This window comes from Cherax quadricarinatus, chromosome 85 (genome assembly GCF_038502225.1).
Source record: "Cherax quadricarinatus isolate ZL_2023a chromosome 85, ASM3850222v1, whole genome shotgun sequence".
Taxonomy (NCBI): domain Eukaryota; kingdom Metazoa; phylum Arthropoda; class Malacostraca; order Decapoda; family Parastacidae; genus Cherax; species Cherax quadricarinatus.
Window position 1 is genome coordinate 6,934,736 of NC_091376.1, and position 20,604 is coordinate 6,955,339.

The 20,604-nt window shown below is 39.4% G+C and overlaps 1 protein-coding gene across 5 annotated transcripts in view; it reads right to left on the reverse strand.

Annotated features, from left to right (window-relative positions):
- Positions 1 to 1,297: 1,297 nt before the first annotated feature.
- The window catches only part of LOC128703231 (longitudinals lacking protein, isoforms A/B/D/L-like), a 158,553-nt gene continuing 139,246 nt past the window's right edge, over positions 1,298 to 20,604 (reverse strand). For 2 of the 5 annotated variants that reach the window (XM_070103312.1, XM_053797835.2), the window contains exon 5: positions 3,866 to 4,870. In XM_070103312.1, the coding sequence (XP_069959413.1) occupies positions 4,176 to 4,870 (695 nt within the window). In that variant the 3' untranslated portion in view covers positions 3,866 to 4,175. Of the gene's footprint in view, positions 3,653 to 3,864; positions 4,871 to 20,604 lie in introns of those variants that run through there. The other 3 variants (XM_070103313.1, XM_070103310.1, XM_070103311.1) reach the window with 3 other exon arrangements.

The following is a 20,604-nucleotide window of genomic DNA, read 5'->3' on the forward strand; positions in this document are numbered from 1 at the left end:
GCACCATGTAGTCAATGGTATATCGATGCATCTTTAGGTCAACAACCATTAAAGATTTCTAATGAAGCAGTACCTGAGATCTTCAACTCTATACTACTTGGCTTCGAGCACCTACAATACAATAACATAAGCAAGTGTTTAATGGTTAAGCTATACTGGCATGGAAATATTTCACTGTATCTGTTCTTCATAAAAGTTTCTACTTAATTAGTAAAATACTATTTTTTATGGAATGACGGAATTTGTGCAATGAATGCTGATTACTATAATACAAAAACCTGCATGGAGACAATGGAACAAAGTTCACCCTGTGTAATTCATCCTGCGACAAGAGCGCTCTTCAGCAAATGAACAAAGCCTTGCTGAGGAAAACACATTATAGAAAAAGATGCTTTTGGGACAACATTTTACTCTGTGGAGCTTTACCAAATTTGAGGAAAATATTGTCCCAATAAAAGTCTGTTTTACAATGTGTCTTTTCTTATATATCAGTGGTACAATCTACCAACAAGTGTGTTAACATGACATATGTAGTTTATGGCATTTTCCGAGATATTTTGTTCACTAGGGATAAAACATAAGTGAATGAAACATCTCAATAAATAACATAAAGCACATGGTGAGTTATTAATATAATAGTCTTTTCTTCAATACTGTTGGCATTAATACACCATTTGGATCCAAGGGAGTCTCAGTTAGCCATGTCTTAACAGAAATATTATTTCTTCTTGTAGAGCCTTCTGTTTAACTGGACTCATTCTGTCGTATGTTTGCATGATAGGTGTGGCACTTGGAACATTAATGTCATGTTCACCTAGAGTGGAACACTTGATGTTCAGGTGCCATGACTATCAAACACCCTACAGAACGAGCCCACAGCTCTAATTCCACTCGGCATTTCTCTCAGTTGGAGGCAATAATGCACAGCTAACATTACACCCAGTGTTTCCCTCAGTTTGAGGCAGTTATACACAGCAAACATTCCACCCAGTAAATAACTAACTAAAGTGTAATGAAAACTTGTCATTGCTCAATAATAACCTACATGAAGACAGAAACTCAGGAGATTAACCCGTAAACGGTCCAGGCAGATCTACGTTCACATGTGTAGTGCTCCAAAAGTAGATCTACATTTTTTTTTTTACATATTTTCAAATACAGCCAAAAAAAAAAAAAGTAGATCAAAGTTTTTTTACACATTTTCAAATGTAAAAAAAAAAATAAAAAAAAAAAAAAAAAAAAAAAAAAAAAAAAAAAAAAAAAAAGATCTACTTTTTTTTTTACATACTTTCAAATGTTGAAAAAACGTATATATACGTTTGGACCGTTTATGAGTTAACTGATTTGTATATTTTGACCCCCCTTCTGTTGAAGAGGATCCCAGAAGGGGGTCGAAATACATAGATCAATTAATCTCCTCAGTTTCTGTCTCTGTGTGGGTTATTATTGAGTATTCCACTCAGTGTTTCCCCTCAGTCAAAGAAGTTAATATATAACTCCCATTCCACCTAGTGATTCCTTATGTCTCCATGTGGGATTTTGTGTTTACTGAATGAAAATGGTTTTATTTGTACTTGTACCCTGAGTATGATGAGAGATCAAACACTGCCCATGCTTGGCAAACTAATCCCTGAGCTGCTATGAAAGGATGAGCACCTATTGCTACTTCATGGCTTCTCACCTGAAAAATGTATTACATGAATCCTTAGTACGTGGTCATCTGATAAGTCCCGCCTTGCACTGCCCTATTATGATATGACCTTTTATATAATAAACAGGTGAAGTATGATACTGTCCCATTTGCTTAAATAACAGCCAAAGGGGTGCCAAGTTTTTACCTTCGTTATATTTACACCGTACCTAGTGTGAAAAAATGCCACAATAAAATAATAAACTAAATATTCGAGTGATTTTTGTGCATTCACACGTACATCTTTGAAGAAAAATGTGTAAACACGCACAAGTGATCGTGTGTTGTCATTGCTAATGCAGTAACCACTCTTATAAAACTCCTCCATTTGGTGCAAGCTTTTGCAAATGTGAATGGTATGGTGAATCCAAGTTTGAATAACATATGGAATGGACTTCGTAGTACATGCTATTCAATTTTGGACACAATTTTTCAATCACATTTGAAAAAAAAAAATGCTACAGTATATTGAGGAGCTTCATAAAAGAGCTCACTGTACTGCACTCAGGCATTTTTCAATATCTGTAATAGTGCATTACAGTGATATCTTACCACAGAACCCAAGAGACTGTATTACAAAAACAGACAAAATAAAGAATAAAAACTGTCACCCCTTGGTTACATGGCCATAATATTGATAATACACAACACTGACTCTCATTAACACTCTGAACCACACAACAATTAACCAATAATCGTTCTGATAAATAATACATTGCAAGAAATGCACTGCCAATAGGAACTGTTGCATAAAGTTACAGATTGTTGTGCAGAAAAGTTAATCATGCTAAATGATGTTGAGTTAGGGGATTCATCATGCCCAGCTTCACACACACACACAGCTCTGCATCGAAATAACTTTAAATGTTAATACAAAGATTTAGAGTACAGAATATGCATTTCTTTTAATTTGGCAGTACATCACTAATGAACACACAGACTGATGCAGTGAGTCATTGCCACAGTCACTTCCACCTTACAATAATAATGACTGTCCATTCTTAGTCACTGTGAATTCAACAAGATACACATAATGAAACACAGTTTGTATTACATCACAGACAGGCAGCAGGTACCTTGAATCCAAGGTTATTATTGGATACACTCATCCTTCACAGTGTGTGTGCACATCTTATACTTACAAGCAGTACCAAACAACAGCCTATGTACCACCCATAAAAAACAATCTAGCTTAACGGATACAATTTATTGAAAGCTTTGTAATTCAACTTATTTGGAATCTCTCCCCATCTGAATCCTTGCAATGCTCAGAATGCTAATTTAACTACTGTACATAAAAATCTGGATACACAATATTCTACCCCTGAGCATAACAGGGGTTCAGGCACATTATGAGATGGAACATCACATCCCATATTTTCAGTTACTATAATACTGGAACCATTGTTAAATATGAATTTTTTGAGCTTCTGAATACTTAGTCCCATATCAAAACCTAGCCATCTTGGTTTTGGGTTGTAGGAGCATTGGCTTCCTGGGGAATTGGGAAGAACTCATCTTTACAAGGTCCTGGGCCTACAGCAGCCATGCCTTCTGAAGTGGGAAAAATGGCTGGAGAATCTCTGGCTGCATCAGGAGGGCCACCATCTCCTGCCTCATTGCGATGAGTAGAAAACACGTGAATCTTTACACTGTGACGATGCTGGAATTTTTTCTTGCAGATTGGACATGAAAACTGAGGCTCCACTCCACATTCATATTTCTTGTGTCGTTTTAAGTTACCTGTTGAGGCATATGTGCGACCACACTTCTCACACGCAAACTGTTTAGGACTTTCTGAGAATGGGTAGCCCAATATGGATTTAGGGCTGGCTTTCTCTCGGCCTTTGAGGAGTAGAGGGAGGCCTATAGGGGGGGGACGGACCAGGATATCCGTGGACACCCGGGGGGGCAACAGGCCAGGAAAACCAGCTCTCACAAGGTTATAAGCACGCAAGTAATCTGCAAGAAAACACAGGGGTTAGCAGGTAGACAAGGTGTGTGCCAAGGTTAGCTCTATAGTACTTCAGCAGAAGCAGTTTAGGACTCTTCACTTTTCTTCTCCAAGTGTAATATGTTACAGTGGGAGAAGAGAGAGTGAATGGCCCGGCCATGCAGAGAGAGCCGATCAGGAGAGAGCCAAAAATGGGGAGGGGGGGCCGGGGGAGGCTGTAGAGGGAGGGATAATAAAGCCATGCAGTACTAGCATACAAAATATACAAGACAGTATCATTTCACAACCTTAAACAAATTAATCACAACTAACGAAATTAAAACTAAAATGAACAATACAGTGGAAAAACAAAACAATATAAAGAAGCAATAAACAATATGACGAGGGTCTGGGACCTTCTGAGAATCAATCCACTAGAAAAATGAGATCATTGGTTACAAAGTAAAGCAAAAACACAACACATTATTTAAATATTCTGTCTGATACACATTTATTTTTCAAGTCACAGTGCTATGAGGTCTTGAAAATAATTTAGTGTACTGCATATTTGTGATGAGATAACATATGTTGCTTCAAGTTGAACTTGTGTGTACACTTCTTGTTGCACACAGGACACATGAACTTCGGTTCAACACCACACTCAAACTTCTGATGGCGGTAAAGAGACCGTCTAACACCATAGCCCTTTCCGCAACGATCACAAGTGTGCACCAAACCTCCATTAGTGCTATTAGCTGATTGCATCAATGACACGCTAACAGTTCCCCCATCACTGTTGTCACTTGTAAGGCTGTTATTGTTGTGCTGGTTGTCAGTGCTGTTCCTGGTGCTGTTGCTATAGATGTTACTATGGAATGAGCTGTTTAGGCTTAGGATGGGCTTTGTATCGATGTGCCGAAAAGGACTATGAGAGGCTAGGTTAAATGGTAGAATGCTGTGATGTTCAGGTTTCGGTGTGTCGGCTAATGCTCGATGGGTCAGAGCTCGTGTCAGCAACTCCAGGCGGCTTACTGGTTGAGAGTGACCCAGTCCCATTCCTCTCAACCCAGACAGGTATATAAGGTCAGGTGGAGGATTGGGATTTGGAGAAGGAGGTGATACTAAATAATGGGCAGGGGATGAGGACAAGGATGATGGGGATGGGGAAGGAGGAACTAAGTGGGACATAGGATCATAGGAGCGTCCAGGGGATGCAGCACAGGAGGATACTTGGGGAGTATGATGGCCTGAAACACATGAGACAATGTGTCAGCAATGGCCTTACCACAACAAAAAATACCATCACCCACTGTTCCCTATTTTCAAAGATGCATTTCTCAACTACTGGAGAAGCACCAAGAAGGAAAGTCAGTTCCAAACATGACTACCAAAGAAGGTATTACACTGCAGTACCCGAGATCATGACATGCTTTTATTATAAAAAGAAATGTAAATAAATACTACTATATCTAAGAGACGAAATGACATGCTAATAAAAAGATTTCTTAAGAGAATGGAAATTTTGTAACATGCTTCTTATGCACTGTAAGTTAATGATCAGATACCTTATATGCATATTAATTTAACTGCTACTATTGCATACTTTATAGAAGTAAATGATATACAGGATATAAAAGTAAATACCCGATAACTACAGTACTTGAAACACATCTGCTGTACCAACAAATAAAAGTCATGCTAATGAATTATACAAAAGAGTAACATGCTAAAAAAAAGCAGGAACATCTTACTTAGAGATGAAAAAGATATATTCTTAAGTTAATGCTTCACTAATAACCTGCAAAAGTAGAGTGAACTTGAAACAATATTTCAGCTTGCTTTAGACCATCATCAAGTTCATCCTTGATAATGGTAGAGGAATGACTGAAATATCTTAAAATTTCCTCTCCAAATTGTTGGATACTAGAGAGCCATTGTAGCCACATTGTTGTGACTTATTTCAAAGCCAACTGTTTTAAGCTATATATAACAAAAAAAAACTACTGAGATATGAAGATCAAACTACGGTATTAGAAAGCAAATTTTGCCTGAACAAATGTACAAAAGCTGTTGAAAATATGGTGGGTAAATGAAAATATCACAAAAAAAAAAGCAGGCCAGGATTATTTGGAGTGGGTAAGGTACAGAACAGGACAGGGTGTTGACCCTCTCTTCTCTTCACAGGAAAGAAAATTGAAAGCTATTTTTTCTTTACATTCCAGTTCATTATTGTACAGTATATTTTCATTAGTCTTGTCTGCAGTTTATTGCATGTGGAGTTTTTTATGTATTTAGTGCAAGTAGAGTTTTTTGATGTATTTAACTCTTTTTATAACCTCATATTTCAATCGATGGGGTATAAAAAATTCTAACAGTAAACTCAATACAATAGTTGTATACCAACAATCAATTTTATACCTAAAAGGAAGTCAGTAGTGTGATTACCAATGAATATTTTCTAGTACCTGCTTGCATTTGTGACACTTTTTTTATACTTTATCTGAGCCTTACACAAATGAAAGCATAAACACTATTAAGTTTTGTTGGTAAGCAGTAAATTAATTCAATGATAAAAGTTACATATGTGCTGTGGGGGCTCTGAAGATACACTTGGAAGACAACCAACACATAATCACACAACACTCACCTCTAAACACCCCAGGAAAGAATTACCTTGCCCTTTTCCATTTAGTTCTTAAATTTTAAAATTTGCCACTGAAGCGGCTAGCTTACTGTGCACCTATATCCATCCTGTGGACAGTAGTGCAAGAGCATGCGAATACACAAGTTCTCCTTTTGATTCCGTTTCCTTGTCATTTTCCTTTCTACTGCCAGAGCCATCTAGTTACAGACGGCCAGATGAAATTACCAGCGCAGCTGCTAAACCTTCCCACTTGCTCCTTACAACTGATATCTTGCTCTGTGGAATCCTGGAAAGTCCAGGGGTGTCTTAGATCATCTTGCTCATCAGGGATATTTGTCGATGATAGCCTAGCAATAGTTTTACTTGGTTCACCAGCTCAATGTGACCACTGATCAACCTGTTACTCATGATCCTCTGCAGGCAAGAATAATAAGTTGGAAGAGTCATATGAGTGCCTTGTGTTGGAAGAATCCTTTGTGACTGAGCATGAGTTCTCCAGGGACAGCCTTTATGTCATACATATGAAATGACCTCCTATTGGAGTTTTAGCTCTTGCCAAGACGGAACAGGCTCTGTCTACTTCAGTCAATAAGTGGTTCCAAGTCCATTCAACATTCAGTAGTCAAGGGGAAGTTGAAGTGATGCCTACCAATGGTGCCGTATCAGCCAGATTGTGTTGACTACATATGTCTGTAGGCTGCTGGCAGTAACATGCTGGTTGGCAAGGCATTCAACAAGTCTGGCCTTAGTACAATCTTCTAGAGCAGAGCTCTCAAAGCCAGTCACAGGTATGTAATAGAGGATCTAACAGGTCCTGTAGATCTGTCAAGCTCCTGGCTCCCTCCAGGCCTCTCGTTAACTATGGATTAAGTAGCTGACAGCTCAAGAGCTGAAGAAGTGGCTAGTAACTTTGGTAGACTGGGTTCCACTTAAGGTTAATCTGGAAGGATGCAGTTGACCAGTAAGTTGACTTTCATCAGGTACTATACACTCCTGACTCCTTTAGTTGCTTGGATCTTCCTAGGAGATTAACAAGGCTCCTTGAGGTAAAAATAATATAAACACACTAAGTGCTAAACCTGACCTGAGGTAAGTCTGCCTGTTGCTGGTCCTGGCTATGATTACCAAAATTTGGTGGGCCACTCATTATGGCTAATTTTTTTATTTTTTGGAGGGGGGGGGAGACTTCATGAGGGTTCCTCTGATCACAAGTGATCAATCCAGTGGCACACATTGGGCTCCAGTGAGGTTCATGCTTACCCTTAGGGTTCCAGCAAGAGAGAACTACAAACTAAGATTTGGACCTTGGATGCATTATCCTAGAGTTTACAAACGTCCATGTCAGATCAATATCTAGATCCACTCACCGATAGTTCTTCACTTAATGCTTGGGGGATAGGCAAGGAAGAGTTGTGCTGAGAATTATGTATGTTGCTTGATTCCATGAATGGAGATATATGTACTATTCAGGATTTTTCTTGCTAGCAGTGGCTAGCTTCAGATGTATCCTACTTCTGGATGTGGGGGTTTCCTCAGGGTATGCAATGAAAGATGCTCTGGAATCACATCCAGTGTGACACCTACCAACAGCTTGATTTGAAAGTGTACAGTCTCTGGCTTGAGTCTGCTCTCTGAGATGTGACTCCTGAATTCCTGCCTCCACCTTCATTTAGGGTTTCACTGGGTTCATAGTGAGTCATCCGAGTTCCAACACTCACTAAGGTCATAGTGGGTCATCAGAGTCCCAACACAAAGCACATAAGTGGTTTTCAAGAATGAAAAGTTCATTTGTGCAAGGGAGTGATGGTCTAGGAAGGTACTCATATCCCCATGTCAGTTATTCTGCATAGGCCAGTCTATGAAAGTAGAAAAACTCTCGAAAGTAGTCACAAATATATCATAAGTAACGTGTGGTTCAAGCAGCAGGCTGTCAATAAATGGTTCTGGTTATACAAAATAGGAAATGCCAAGAGATATGGAAATGAGATAATGAAAAATGGCAGACAACTCTCAGTGGGGTTTTTGAAGAGGTTAATGGTGGTATTATAATGTGCTAGTTGTTTTCTTATGTGGTTATCAGTACCTAACACAAGTGTTCTTCATTTTTAAAATTATGCAACTGCTGTATACAAAACATGGTAGTCTTGATAAAAATATTTTTAATTTTTTCAAGAGTATTTACTAGTTAGTGTATATACAAGAACAAGCAGTCTCAAATGAGTTTATGATAATCCACTTTAATAAATATCCATTTTTTCCAAGAATACGTATGTATTATCAGTGATATTAGTCAAGAACAGTGGCAGACCTACATTTCTAGGGCCCCCTGAAACTTGAACTGTTATGGGGCCCCCTTTGCAACCCCTTCTCATACAGAAGACCCAAGAATTTTAAGCAATGTGGAGTAAAGTGACTTCTGGGGCCCCTCTGGATGAGGGGTCCTGAAGCATAAGCTTCATAAGTTTCATAGTAGATTTGCCCCTGGTCAAGAGTCACCAGTGTAGTATATAATGCCTGAAATACACCATTCTAGTGGCTTCTTTAGTGCCTAACAATATTTTATTACATGCAAACCACATTTTGTATACTGTTAGGTAAAAGGACATAAGTGCAACTAATGTGACATTTTATTGTGGCAACGTTTTGCTCTCCAGGAGCTTTATCAAGCTGTTATGCCTTGATAAACCTCCTGGAGAGTGAAATGTTAAACCATACCCCCGGCCGGGATTGAACCCGCGGTCATAGAGTCTCAAAACTCCAGCCCGTCGCGTTACTTGCATTTGTGGTCACAGAGGTGCCTGTGCTAACTTTCCTATGGTGTAGAAATATACCTAGTTGGATGAATCTTATTGTGGCTAGCTGGTCTAGTGGCTAACGCGACGGGCTGGAGTTTTGAGACTATGACCGCGGGTTCAATCCCGGCCGGGGGTATGGTTTATTTGCAATCGTGTCATTACGATTTCTTGAGTCGAGTGAAATGTTGCTACAATAAAATGTTACATTAGGTGCACTTGTGTCCTTTTACCTAACATATTGTCAGTAATTCTACCAACATTAATACATTTTGTATACCACACAAAGAAATATGGTTTTTGTTTGTTTGTTTTGTACTGCTAATATTTTAATATCTGTTCAATGTTAACCAGTCATCTTCGTAAATATATATAAATCTGCCAATGGAAATTATACACAAACCTCACTAAAAAATATCAAGCTTAGAAAGTTTTAGGGCCTACTGTGTACTAATTTGTGTATTAGGTCAAATAGCTACAAGTACTGTTCTATACTGCATGCTACCTTATAAGTGTAACCTGTGTGACTCATAAATAGCCCAAGTTGGACTGAAACTCTGTCATAAGTTCCTCTCTCCTACATGCGGGTTATGAGTGTATAAAAACTGAGAAACCACTTGTAGGCAAAATTATTAGTACCACATTATGTCTGTCCCTCTTTGTATGCTGAAGTATTGTTTGTGGCTTTTAACAGCATGCTTACTGAGCTCATTCAGGATACAATCACTTAATCTCAATATATATTAATTTTCAGCGCTGACTGCATAGTGGGTGTACAGCCTCTCCTCACTTTTCCACGTACTCATTTACCAACAACTCGGACTTACAATGGGCTCTCTGACCAGTATGCATACTAAATAATGTACATTAAACAGTTATTTAACACAGATTTATTTGAATATAATGGTGTGAATATAATGCAGAGAATTCGTAGTTTGGAAGTTAGGAGGAGGTGCGGGATTACCAAAACTGTTGTCCAGAGGGCTGAGGAAGGGTTGTTGAGGTGGTTCGGACATGTAGAGAGAATGGAGCGAAACAGAATGACTTCAAGAGTGTATCAGTCTGTAGTGGAAGGAAGGCGGGGTAGGGGTCGGCCTAGGAAGGGTTGGAGGGAGGGGGTAAAGGAGGTTTTGTGTGCGAGGGGCTTGGACTTCCAGCAGGCATGCGTGAGCGTGTTTGATAGGAGTGAATGGAGACAAATGGTTTTTAATACTTGACGTGCTGTTGGAGTGTGAGCAAAGTAACATTTATGAAGGGATTCAGGGAAACCGGCAGGCCGGACTTGAGTCCTGGAGATGGGAAGTACAGTGCCTGCACTCTGAAGGAGGGGTGTTAATGTTGCAGTTTAAAAACTGTAGTGTAAAGCACCCTTCTGGCAAGACAGTGATGGAGTGAATGATGGTGAAAGTTTTTCTTTTTCGGGCCACCCTGCCTTGGTGGGAATCGGCCGGTGTGATAATAAAAAAAATAAAAAAAAAATTATTTGGAACGTTCTGGTTATAGCACTATTGTAGAATTGCGGCACAATTTTATACAACACTTTGTAAAATTAACTTAACACAGTTCAGTTTGTGGGAGGGGAAAAAATTTGGAGTGTCACCTGCGGGATACTTCTGGCTGTGGGTTAGACCACCGAGTCAACGAGAGAGACCTACCACCATCCCCCCCCCTCCGCCACCCCCACCACCCTGTGCCACCCTCCACCACTCCCACCACCCTTATCCCAGTCTTTGGTTCATACGCGTGTAGAACCATCCTCTGCTAGGAGCTAGCTGTGTTTTTGTTTGTGGATTGAGTTTAGATCTTTTAATTGTCATCTTAAATCAACCAAGCAATCATCGCATCCAGTAGGCATACAAGTGTTGCTGAAAGTGGCAAGAAAAGGTTTAAGTCTAGAAGTTACGAAGAAAACTGAGATATTAGACAAGCTTAAGAGTGGCTCAAATGTGGTGCATATAGTGAGGGCCTATGGCCTTAATGAAGCATCAGTTCGTACAATTAAAAAGAATGAGGTGAATATATGAGCCTGTGTAATGAATGACCCAAGATGTCATCTCATGAAAAGAATGACACATAGATCACAAGTAAAACTGAAAACTTGTTGCTCGAGTGGATCGAACAAATGACAAAGAAAGTGCATCGCTTAATTTCATCTTAATTAGAGAAACGGCCTTACAGTTGTTTAAAGCAGTGTGTGATAAGGAAGGCCTGAAAAAGAGTGTGTTTAACACAGGATGGTTCCACAACTTAAAGCTGCATAATAAGTTACATAATGTTAAGTTTTCTGGTGAAAGTGCTTCAGCTGATCATACAGCAGCAAGTAATTTCCCTGATGAATTGCAGGAAATTATTTCCGAAGGTGGCTATGAGCCACGTCAAGTGTTTAATGGTGGCAAGACAAATGATTTTTGGAAGAAAATGCCGACACTAACTTATATCAGTCAGCAAAAGTGTACCGGGCTTCAAGACAGCAAAGGATCACTTCACCTTGCTCTTTTTTTTTTTTAGATTTTGCCACCGAAGTGGCTAGTTTATTGTGCACCCCATATCCATCCTGTGAACGGTAGCGCGGGAACATATGGATACACAAAAGGCCTAGGAACTAGGCCCCAAAGGGTTAACAGGAATACATATGGATTTATATCTACATATCTATAGTTCACTTATCTGTTACAAGCAAATTTAGGAAATTTGCTTAGTATATCTGGTATCTTATTTTCATTAATAAGATATCTTGATATGTCACATAGGTTATTATACTGTCTGTCTCTGTATTCCTCAATAAGTGGACAATTAAGCACATAGTCTTCAAGAGAGTGACCATATGCCTGATCACATAATTTACATTTAGTTTGATCATCATCTGTGTGTCTCCCAAACTGCCAGAAGTACTTGTAACCAAGCCTAAGCATGGCCACTACAACATCAGTCAGTCTGTTCACATTGCAAGTTGCTCCATAAACATACTTATCTACGTTCATGTTATCATAGTGGGTTATAGATCTACTCAGGCTTCTAACTGCATTCCTATAACAATCATTTTCATTATTTACTTCTCTCCTAATATTATTCCTAATGCTAGACACAGTTATACCAAAGTTATATTCTACATTCTCCTTCTGGGTACTCTTCTTAGCTAACATATCAACTTTATCATGAAGGAGTAATCCAATGTGTGATGGGATCCATAGCAATTGTACATTAATTCCTTTGTTCCTAATTTTTGAGTATCTATACCTGGCTTCTCCAATGAGCATGTTGTTGGAGTCATTATATGAGTCAAGAGCCTTCAATGATGACATAGAATCAGTAATGATGATAGAGTCAAGCTCAGTGTCATAGGTTAGCTTTAGCGCCATTAGGATTGCAAACAATTCAGTTTGCAGTGTAGACGCCCAGTTGTTAATTCTTATGCCTAACTCAACAAATTTATTATCGTTCTTAACAAGGGAGGTGGCAACAAGAGCAGATGCAGCCCTGCCAGAAGACTCCTGTTTAGATCCATCAGTGTATATAACTTGTGATAACTTATTGCATCAGGTGATTTCAAGTGTAAGCCCATGGTTATTTACTGCTCTAAGAATCTTTGTACTATGAAAGGTTGTGCAAGACAGGTATACAATACCGACAAGATGAAAGATTAAGACACTTGTGCAACATCTGGTTATCTTTATTGTAGACGTTTCGCCAGCCAGTGGCTTTATCAATACAGATTCTTGGACATAATTAGAAAACAGAAGAACTATATACAGAAGATGAGGCAATCAGTCCCTCAGCCTAGGAGGAGGTGTTTACAGCACCGTGGTTGTAGAGATTCTGAAGCACAGGTAAGGAGATTGGCGCTTATATAGGCGTCAGAGAAGAGGGACGTGTAGCAGACGAGGGCATAGTCACTGGTAGGCGGGATTCCCCAGTGGAAGTAGGTCCTTCCCAAATAGATGGGCTAGTTGTAGAAGTTGTGAAGAAGGTCATGTAAATGTCCTCTGAACCAAGATACCATGATGTTGCAGTGCCTGACAAGTTGTGCAGACAGGTATACAATACCTATATAAGCGCCAATCTCCTTACCTGTGCTTCAGAATCTCTACAACCACGGTGCTGTAAACACCTCCTCCTAGGCTGAGGGACTGATTACCTCATCTTCTGTAAATAGTTCTTCTGTTTTCTAATTATGTCCAAGAATCTGTATTGATAAAGCCACTGGCTGGCGAAACGTCTACAATAAAGATAACCAGATGTTGCACAAGTGTCTTAATTTTTCACTATGAAAGGTGTAGATAACAACACCTTACCAGTAATTTGGAGGTCAAACCAATCAGTAAGCATAGATTACAGAGGAAATATTTATTGACTGGTTTAACCCCTTAACTGTCACAACCCCCAATCCTGAGGTGTCTCCTGGTGTCGCAAAATTTAAAAAAAAAAATTTCTTATGAAATGATAGAGAATCTTTTCCCGATTGTAATGACACCAAAAAAAAAAATGAAATTTGATGGAAAACTGATGGAATCACACTCTCGCGAAGTTAGCGACCTCAGCGATATTTACAAATCGGCGATTTTGCCCACTTTGAGCCCTATTTTCGGCTAATTCCATTGTTCAGTCGGCCAAACTCATAGCTATTTCTGTCGACTGAGTACAAGAAACTGCCCATTTACCGATTTCAACTACCCAATAATGTGGTCAGAAATTTGCAATTCGGCCAATTTCACGAAAATTAAAAAATATGACAATTTTAAAGTAAGGTCCAGAATGAACAATGCAGACATTCCTGGCTCTAAAATAACATTTTCTTTGTTCGTCAGTCACGTCTCCAGGCCCCTCTGATATTACTCTTGCTTTCTATTATGAATTTTTATTCAAATAAAAAATAGAAAATTTACTGTTATGCAGACTACTGCAATACTGTAATAATTGTACAAATAATGTCAACCCATTCATGACTGCATATTAGAATGGCTAGTTGGACAATGACATTATTGGACAATGACATCATTTGTTCACTTTTGAACATCGGCAAAAATCAAACATTTCCCCTACTTTGAGCTCCATTTCCAGGTTCTTTTTATAGTAAAACAATCAAAATCACCTATTTCTATAACATGTTTTCCATTCTATCAAATGAGACCATGAAAACAAGAAAACAACCATAAATACTATACGAAAATAGACCACAAAGTCGGCATTTTAATTAAAAAAAAAAAAACGGTCAGTTTTTTTTTTTCTCATTATGCACTGCATGCTCCAGGATTTTTTTTATATGGTGCACACTGACCACACAGACCCATTCTCTCACATGTCGGCCTACCAGCTTTCTCCTGCTTGATTTGAAGCCGCTAGAATTTATGAGTGTATATACGTCAAACACAGTACCTCGTAAGATGTATATATACGACCAAAACAGTCAAAGGGTTAAGCATCACTTTATTCCTGAAGTCAGGTTTTACCTGCATAGTAAGAACTTTGCATTCAAGGCTCTCTTCATTCTTGATAATTCCCGTACTCATCCACAAGCTTTGCTGGATGTGACCCCACGTGTAAAAGTTGTATTTTTACCTCCAAATACAACATCACTAATACAACCACTGGTTCGGGGAATTAAGTTATTCAAGTGGAACTACACAAAAAAAGTTATGAAAAGTTGCAGACTTTTTCACTGAAGACGACCCTGACAAATCTAGAAGAAGTGCTCTGAAACAGGGTCTAGACCAGCTGATGATGCCTTACCATCAGCTGTATAATGTACTGCAGGGTTACAGAATTTATGCACACTCCAATACCACCATTGACTTTAGCACCAGAACCTCTACCATCCACTTCTGCTGACAACCAACAACCATCCACTTTAGCCCAGTAGGGCCACACTATGCACATCCATTCTCTTCACAATCATCCACAAACACCATTACCCACAATTTAGGATAAGAAACACTATTATTTCTAATGCATTTGTAGTCTTAAGCAGTAATATATCATGACAATGAACTACAATTACATATTCACTTTTATTTTTGTAAGATCTGTTGGCCTAAAAAAAAGTTGTTTGGCTTTTTGGGGGCTCCCAGGAACGTAACCCTATTTTTCCCACAAGTTCTTCAGTTTATCTAACACGGTTTTACCTAACAACGCTTTTCAGGAACGTAACTATCGTGTTAAATAACAGTCTATTGTATATCAGAGCTGATTTCCTCTATTCTGTTTAATACAATATACAGTATAGTACTGTATAAACATTTAAAAATATACCAGAAATGTTGTAAATGGTGCAAAGGTGACATTAGAACAATATCAAAGATGGTCGACACAAACCCACTATCATTATAGTATGTTCCTCACTTAACGACAAATTTGTTTACTGACGTGGTCTTAGGAACGGAACTCCAGTGTTAAGTGAGGAGAGGCTGTATACTATTACGTACCAGTAAAGGTGCTCCTTGACTTACAATGGTTCGACTTATGGTGCAAAAGCAATTACTTTGGAGATGTAACTCAAGATAATTACCCAGCATGAAGGCAGCAAGTCCGTAACTTGTATTCACTTATTTAATTTTCAATAATGGTATGTACATATTTGGTTACAATAATTATTTATTTACTTATCAGTGACAGTGTAGTAGTTTATTTTGTATTAGATTTAAGATGGGTCTGTCAGAACATAACCCCATCATAAGTTGAGGATCACATATGCAGTGGAACCTCAGTACATGTACTACTCAAACAGCTCCCTACTCGAACAATTCAGTATTCAAACACTTTGTTTGGTAAAAAAAATTCCTTGGTAGTCAACAGTTTGCTCAGCACTCAACCAAACAAATATGACCTGCCAGAACTTCCCTGTAAACTATTTCATGTTTCTTCACATTTTTTGCTGCTTTTTTATATTATTTGTATAAATAAGTCACAATGGGGCCTATGAAGATTAGTAATAATAGCCAACAAAAACGAAAATTGGCTGGGAAAAATTCATTCGGTACTCAAACAGCCTTCTGGAACAAATTAAGTTTGAGTACCAAGGTTCCACTGTATGTGGAATTTCCAAAAGAAACATGATCTTGCATAAAGAGAATCAGCATAGAATGAGACTATCCGAATTCTCACGGAGAAGCACTAAGGCCACATGGATCTTACAGTAGCTGGGGAATGGTAGGCAATCTTGGTTTCAGTCAGGAAAAAGGAGGATAACTCCCAGTCCTTGAATCAAGACCCATTCACTGATATCAGAGGCACCCCCACCTTGAAGAAACAGCAAAATTTAAAACAAAATATATCTATATACAGTGGACCCTCGACCAACGATGGCATCGTCTAATGTTAAATCCGACTAGCGATACATTTTAATGCAAAAATTTTGCCTTGACTAGCGCAAAAAAACTCGACCAACACAATTCTTTCCGTCTGAGATGCGTCCACTTGTGGCCAATGTTTACAAGCCAGCCAGCCACCTCGGTCCCATCCAAACATACAATCGGAACATTTCATATTATCACAGCATTTTTAGTGATTGCACCTGCAAAATAAGTCACCATGGGGCCCAAGAAAGCTTCTAGTGCCAACCCTACAGCAAAAAGGGTGAGAATTACTATGGATATGAAGAAAGAGATCATTGCTAAGTATGAAAGTGGAGCGTGTGTCTCCGAGCTGGCCAGGTTGTACACAAAACCCCAATCAACCATCGCCACAATAGTAGCAATCAAGGAAGCTGTTCTTGCCAAAGGTGCAACTATGTTTTTGAAACTGAGATCGCAAGTGATAGAAGATGTTGAGAGACTGTTATTGGTGTGGATAAACGAAAAACAGATAGCAGGAGATAGCATCTCTCAAGCGATCATATGTGAAAAGGCTAGGAAGTTGCATGAGGATTTAATTAGAAAAATGCCTGCAACTAGTGGTGATGTGAGTGAATTTAAGGCCAGAAAAGGTTGGATTGAGAGATTTAAGAATCGTAGTGGCATACATAGTGTGATAAGGCATGGTGAGGCTGCCAGTTTGGACCAAAAAGCAGCTGAAAAATTATTATTTATTATTTTATTATCACACTGGCCGATTCCCACCAAGGCAGGGTGGCCCGAAAAAGAAAAACTTTCACCGTCATTCACTCCATCACTGTCTTGCCAGAAGGGTGCTTTACACTACAGTTTTTAAACTGCAACATTAACACCCCTCCTTCAGAGTGCAGGCACTGTACTTCCCATCTCCAGGACTCAAGTCCGGCCTGCCGGTTTCCCTGAACCCCTTCATAAATGTTACTTTGCTCACACTCCAACAGCACGTCAAGTATTAAAAACCATTTGTCTCCATTCACTCCTATCAAACACGCTCACATATGCCTGCTGGAAGTCCAAGCCCCTCGCACACAAAACCTCCTTTACCCCCTCCCTCCAACCTTTCTTAGGCCGACCCCTACCCCGCCTTCCTTCCACTACAGACTGATACACTCTTGAAGTCATTCTGTTTCGCTCCATTCTCTCTACATGTCCGAACCACCTCAACAACCCTTCCTCAGCCCTCTGAAAAATATGTGCAGGAATTCAAGGTGTACATAGACAGTGAAGAATTGAAACCTGAACAAGTGTTTAATTGTGACACTGACAATGTTGTGAAACACTTTAGGAATGTCATAAAGGAACGGGAGGTACAGGCCTCTAGGACAGATATGTTGTGCGACAGAGGTCCAGTGACTCTCAAGCTGGTCCTAGTGGCATTAAAAGAAGAAGGGAAGTAACCCCAGAAAAGGACTTGAGGTGTCAAGTCCTAATGGAAGGGGATTCCCCTTCTAAACACTAACACCATCCACAGTCTCCCCTCCTCCCATCCCATCAATCATCACCAGATCTTCAATAAAGGTAAGTGTCATGTAATTGTACATGTCTTCTTCAGTTTGTGTGTATTAAAATTAATATTTCATGTGGTAAAAAAATTTTTTGTCAATACTTTTGGGTGTCTTGCACGGATTAATTTGATTTCCATTATTTCTTATGGGGAAAATTAACTCTACTAACAATAATTTCGATTAACGATGAGCTCTCAGGAACGGATTAATATCGTTGGTCGAGGTTCCACTGTATTTTATCCTCTGTCAGGGCACTATTGTTTGGAGAGGATACAGGCTATTGTTTTGGAGAGGATACAGGCTATTGTTTTGGAGAGGATACAGGCTATTGTTTTGGAGAGGATACAGGCTATTATTTTGGAGAGGATACAGGCTATCGTCTGGAGAGGATACAGGCTATCGTCTGGAGAGGATACAGGCTATCGTCTGGAGAGGATACAGGCTATCGTCTGGAGAGGATACAGGCTATCGTCTGGAGAGGATACAGGCTATCGTCTGGAGAGGATACAGGCTATCGTCTGGAGAGGATACAGGCTATCGTCTGGAGAGGATACAGGCTATCGTCTGGAGAGGATACAGGCTATCGTCTGGAGAGGATACAGGCTATCGTCTGGAGAGGATACAGGCTATCGTCTGGAGAGGATACAGGCTATCGTCTGGAGAGGATACAGGCTTTCGTCTGGAGAGGATACAGGCTTTCGTCTGGAGAGGATACAGGCTTTCGTCTGGAGAGGATACAGGCTTTTGTCTGGAGAGGATACAGGCTTTCGTCTGGAGAGGATACAGGCTTTCGTCTGGAGAGGATACAGGCTTTCGTCTGGAGAGGATACAGGCTTTCGTCTGGAGAGGATACAGGCTTTCGTCTGGAGAGGATACAGGCTTTCATCTGGAGAGGATACAGGCTTTCGTCTGGAGAGGATACAGGCTTTTGTCTGGAGAGGATACAGGCTTTCGTCTGGAGAGGATACAGGCTTTCGTCTGGAGAGGATACAGGCTATCGTCTGGAGAGGATACAGGCTATCATCTGGAGAGGATACAGGCTATCGTTTGAAGAGGATACAGGCTATTGTTTGGAGAGGACACGTGTGTTTCATTTTTCCATGCAAGTGATTTCTCACTTTCCGGTGATCAGTGTTAATGACAGCTTAATCTAAGCATCATCATATTCTACATAATGTAGTGTGAAAATAATAAAGAAATACAGGTATCTGACACCAGTTCATTGCTACACACTTATAAGGTAGTGTACAGTACTGTACATACTTGAATATATTACAACTTGAGGAGTGTACTGTATGGGAGCCAATTAACCGGCCTCATGGGTAGTACTGCTATCATAACTCTACCGAGCATAAAATATCCTCAACAATTGTGTATTTTCCGGCATGTATGGTGCGCCGTTTCCCCCCCCCCCCCCAAAAAAAAAAAAATCCTGGAAAAGTCACCCTGCGTCTTATGTGCTGTAATCCCTCACAACCTTTAAAATGTTGAATGTGTTCACATTATGTTAATATGCTATGTCTAGTTTTAAGTAGTATGTAAGCATTAGTACATTATATCAGTCTGTCCAAAATGCTCAGGCATGTTAGTGGTTTTCTTTGTACTTAAAAATATTTTATAGCATATAAATCACACATTTTAATTTAAGGTCAGGGTCAAGGGTAGGCTTTGGGTTATGCTTTAGTGTAAACTAAGAGAGTAATTAGCCCTTGAATATGATTACTGATTTACCCTTATGATACTTCTGTCGTGCACTTTATATGCTGGAAAATACAGTAATAAAGCTTCTTTACTTGGTATTTTTTGTAAATATGAATAAAAAGACACATCTGAAGTTGAATAGTGCATGGGAAAAGCCTCTGTAGAATGCACTATTCAATTTTGCAAGTGCTTTTGTAACTGAACTTACAAAAAACTATATAGAGCTTTATAAGGAGCAGTATTTATTAATTTTCTTTGAGGATAGGAGGTTCAGTAGGTCCATGGGGAGGAGGGGATGGGTGGGGGTTGGACAGATGGGATGGTGGTGTAGGAGTTGAGGGAGGACGATGGTGTGGTAAGGGGTGAGGGTGGAATAGGGTGGTTCTGGGAAGAATGGGGTGGTTTTGAAGTTGAGGGTGGAATAGAATGGTTTTGGAGTTGAGGGTTAAATAAGGAGGTTTTTGGAGTTGAGGGAAGAATGGAGTGATTTTGTTGAGGGGTCAGGACTGGAGTGACATACAATACCTCCGTCCTCCTCCTCCTCTTCCTCCTATCACACACACAGTCATGTCAGCTTGGTCTTGTTTCTATCTTCCAACATTGAAAATTTATTGCTAGTCTTTACAAAAATTCAAGATGAAATAGCATCTAATCTAAATTCTCGTCTCTGAACGCCATACTGCCAACACTACTGAATAACACAAGTTACATAACCTTTTTTATTGGTACATTTTACTTTCTTATTCCAATAAAGACTTGCTATGTAACATGCATTTTCTTTTCATACTTATATTCTTGTGTTACAGCATACAATGTACTTTTATATATATTACAAAAATTAGTAGTTTAACAGTAGTATGATAATAACTATTATGTACTCGTCCTGCAGATGTAATCACAAGATTACAGAGGCACATAATTACAAAACCTGAAATAGACTTATGACTTTACAAGTATGTCCAAAAGAGTAGATTTCCCACTTTTTAAGACGAGCTGTACAACATGCATCTTAAG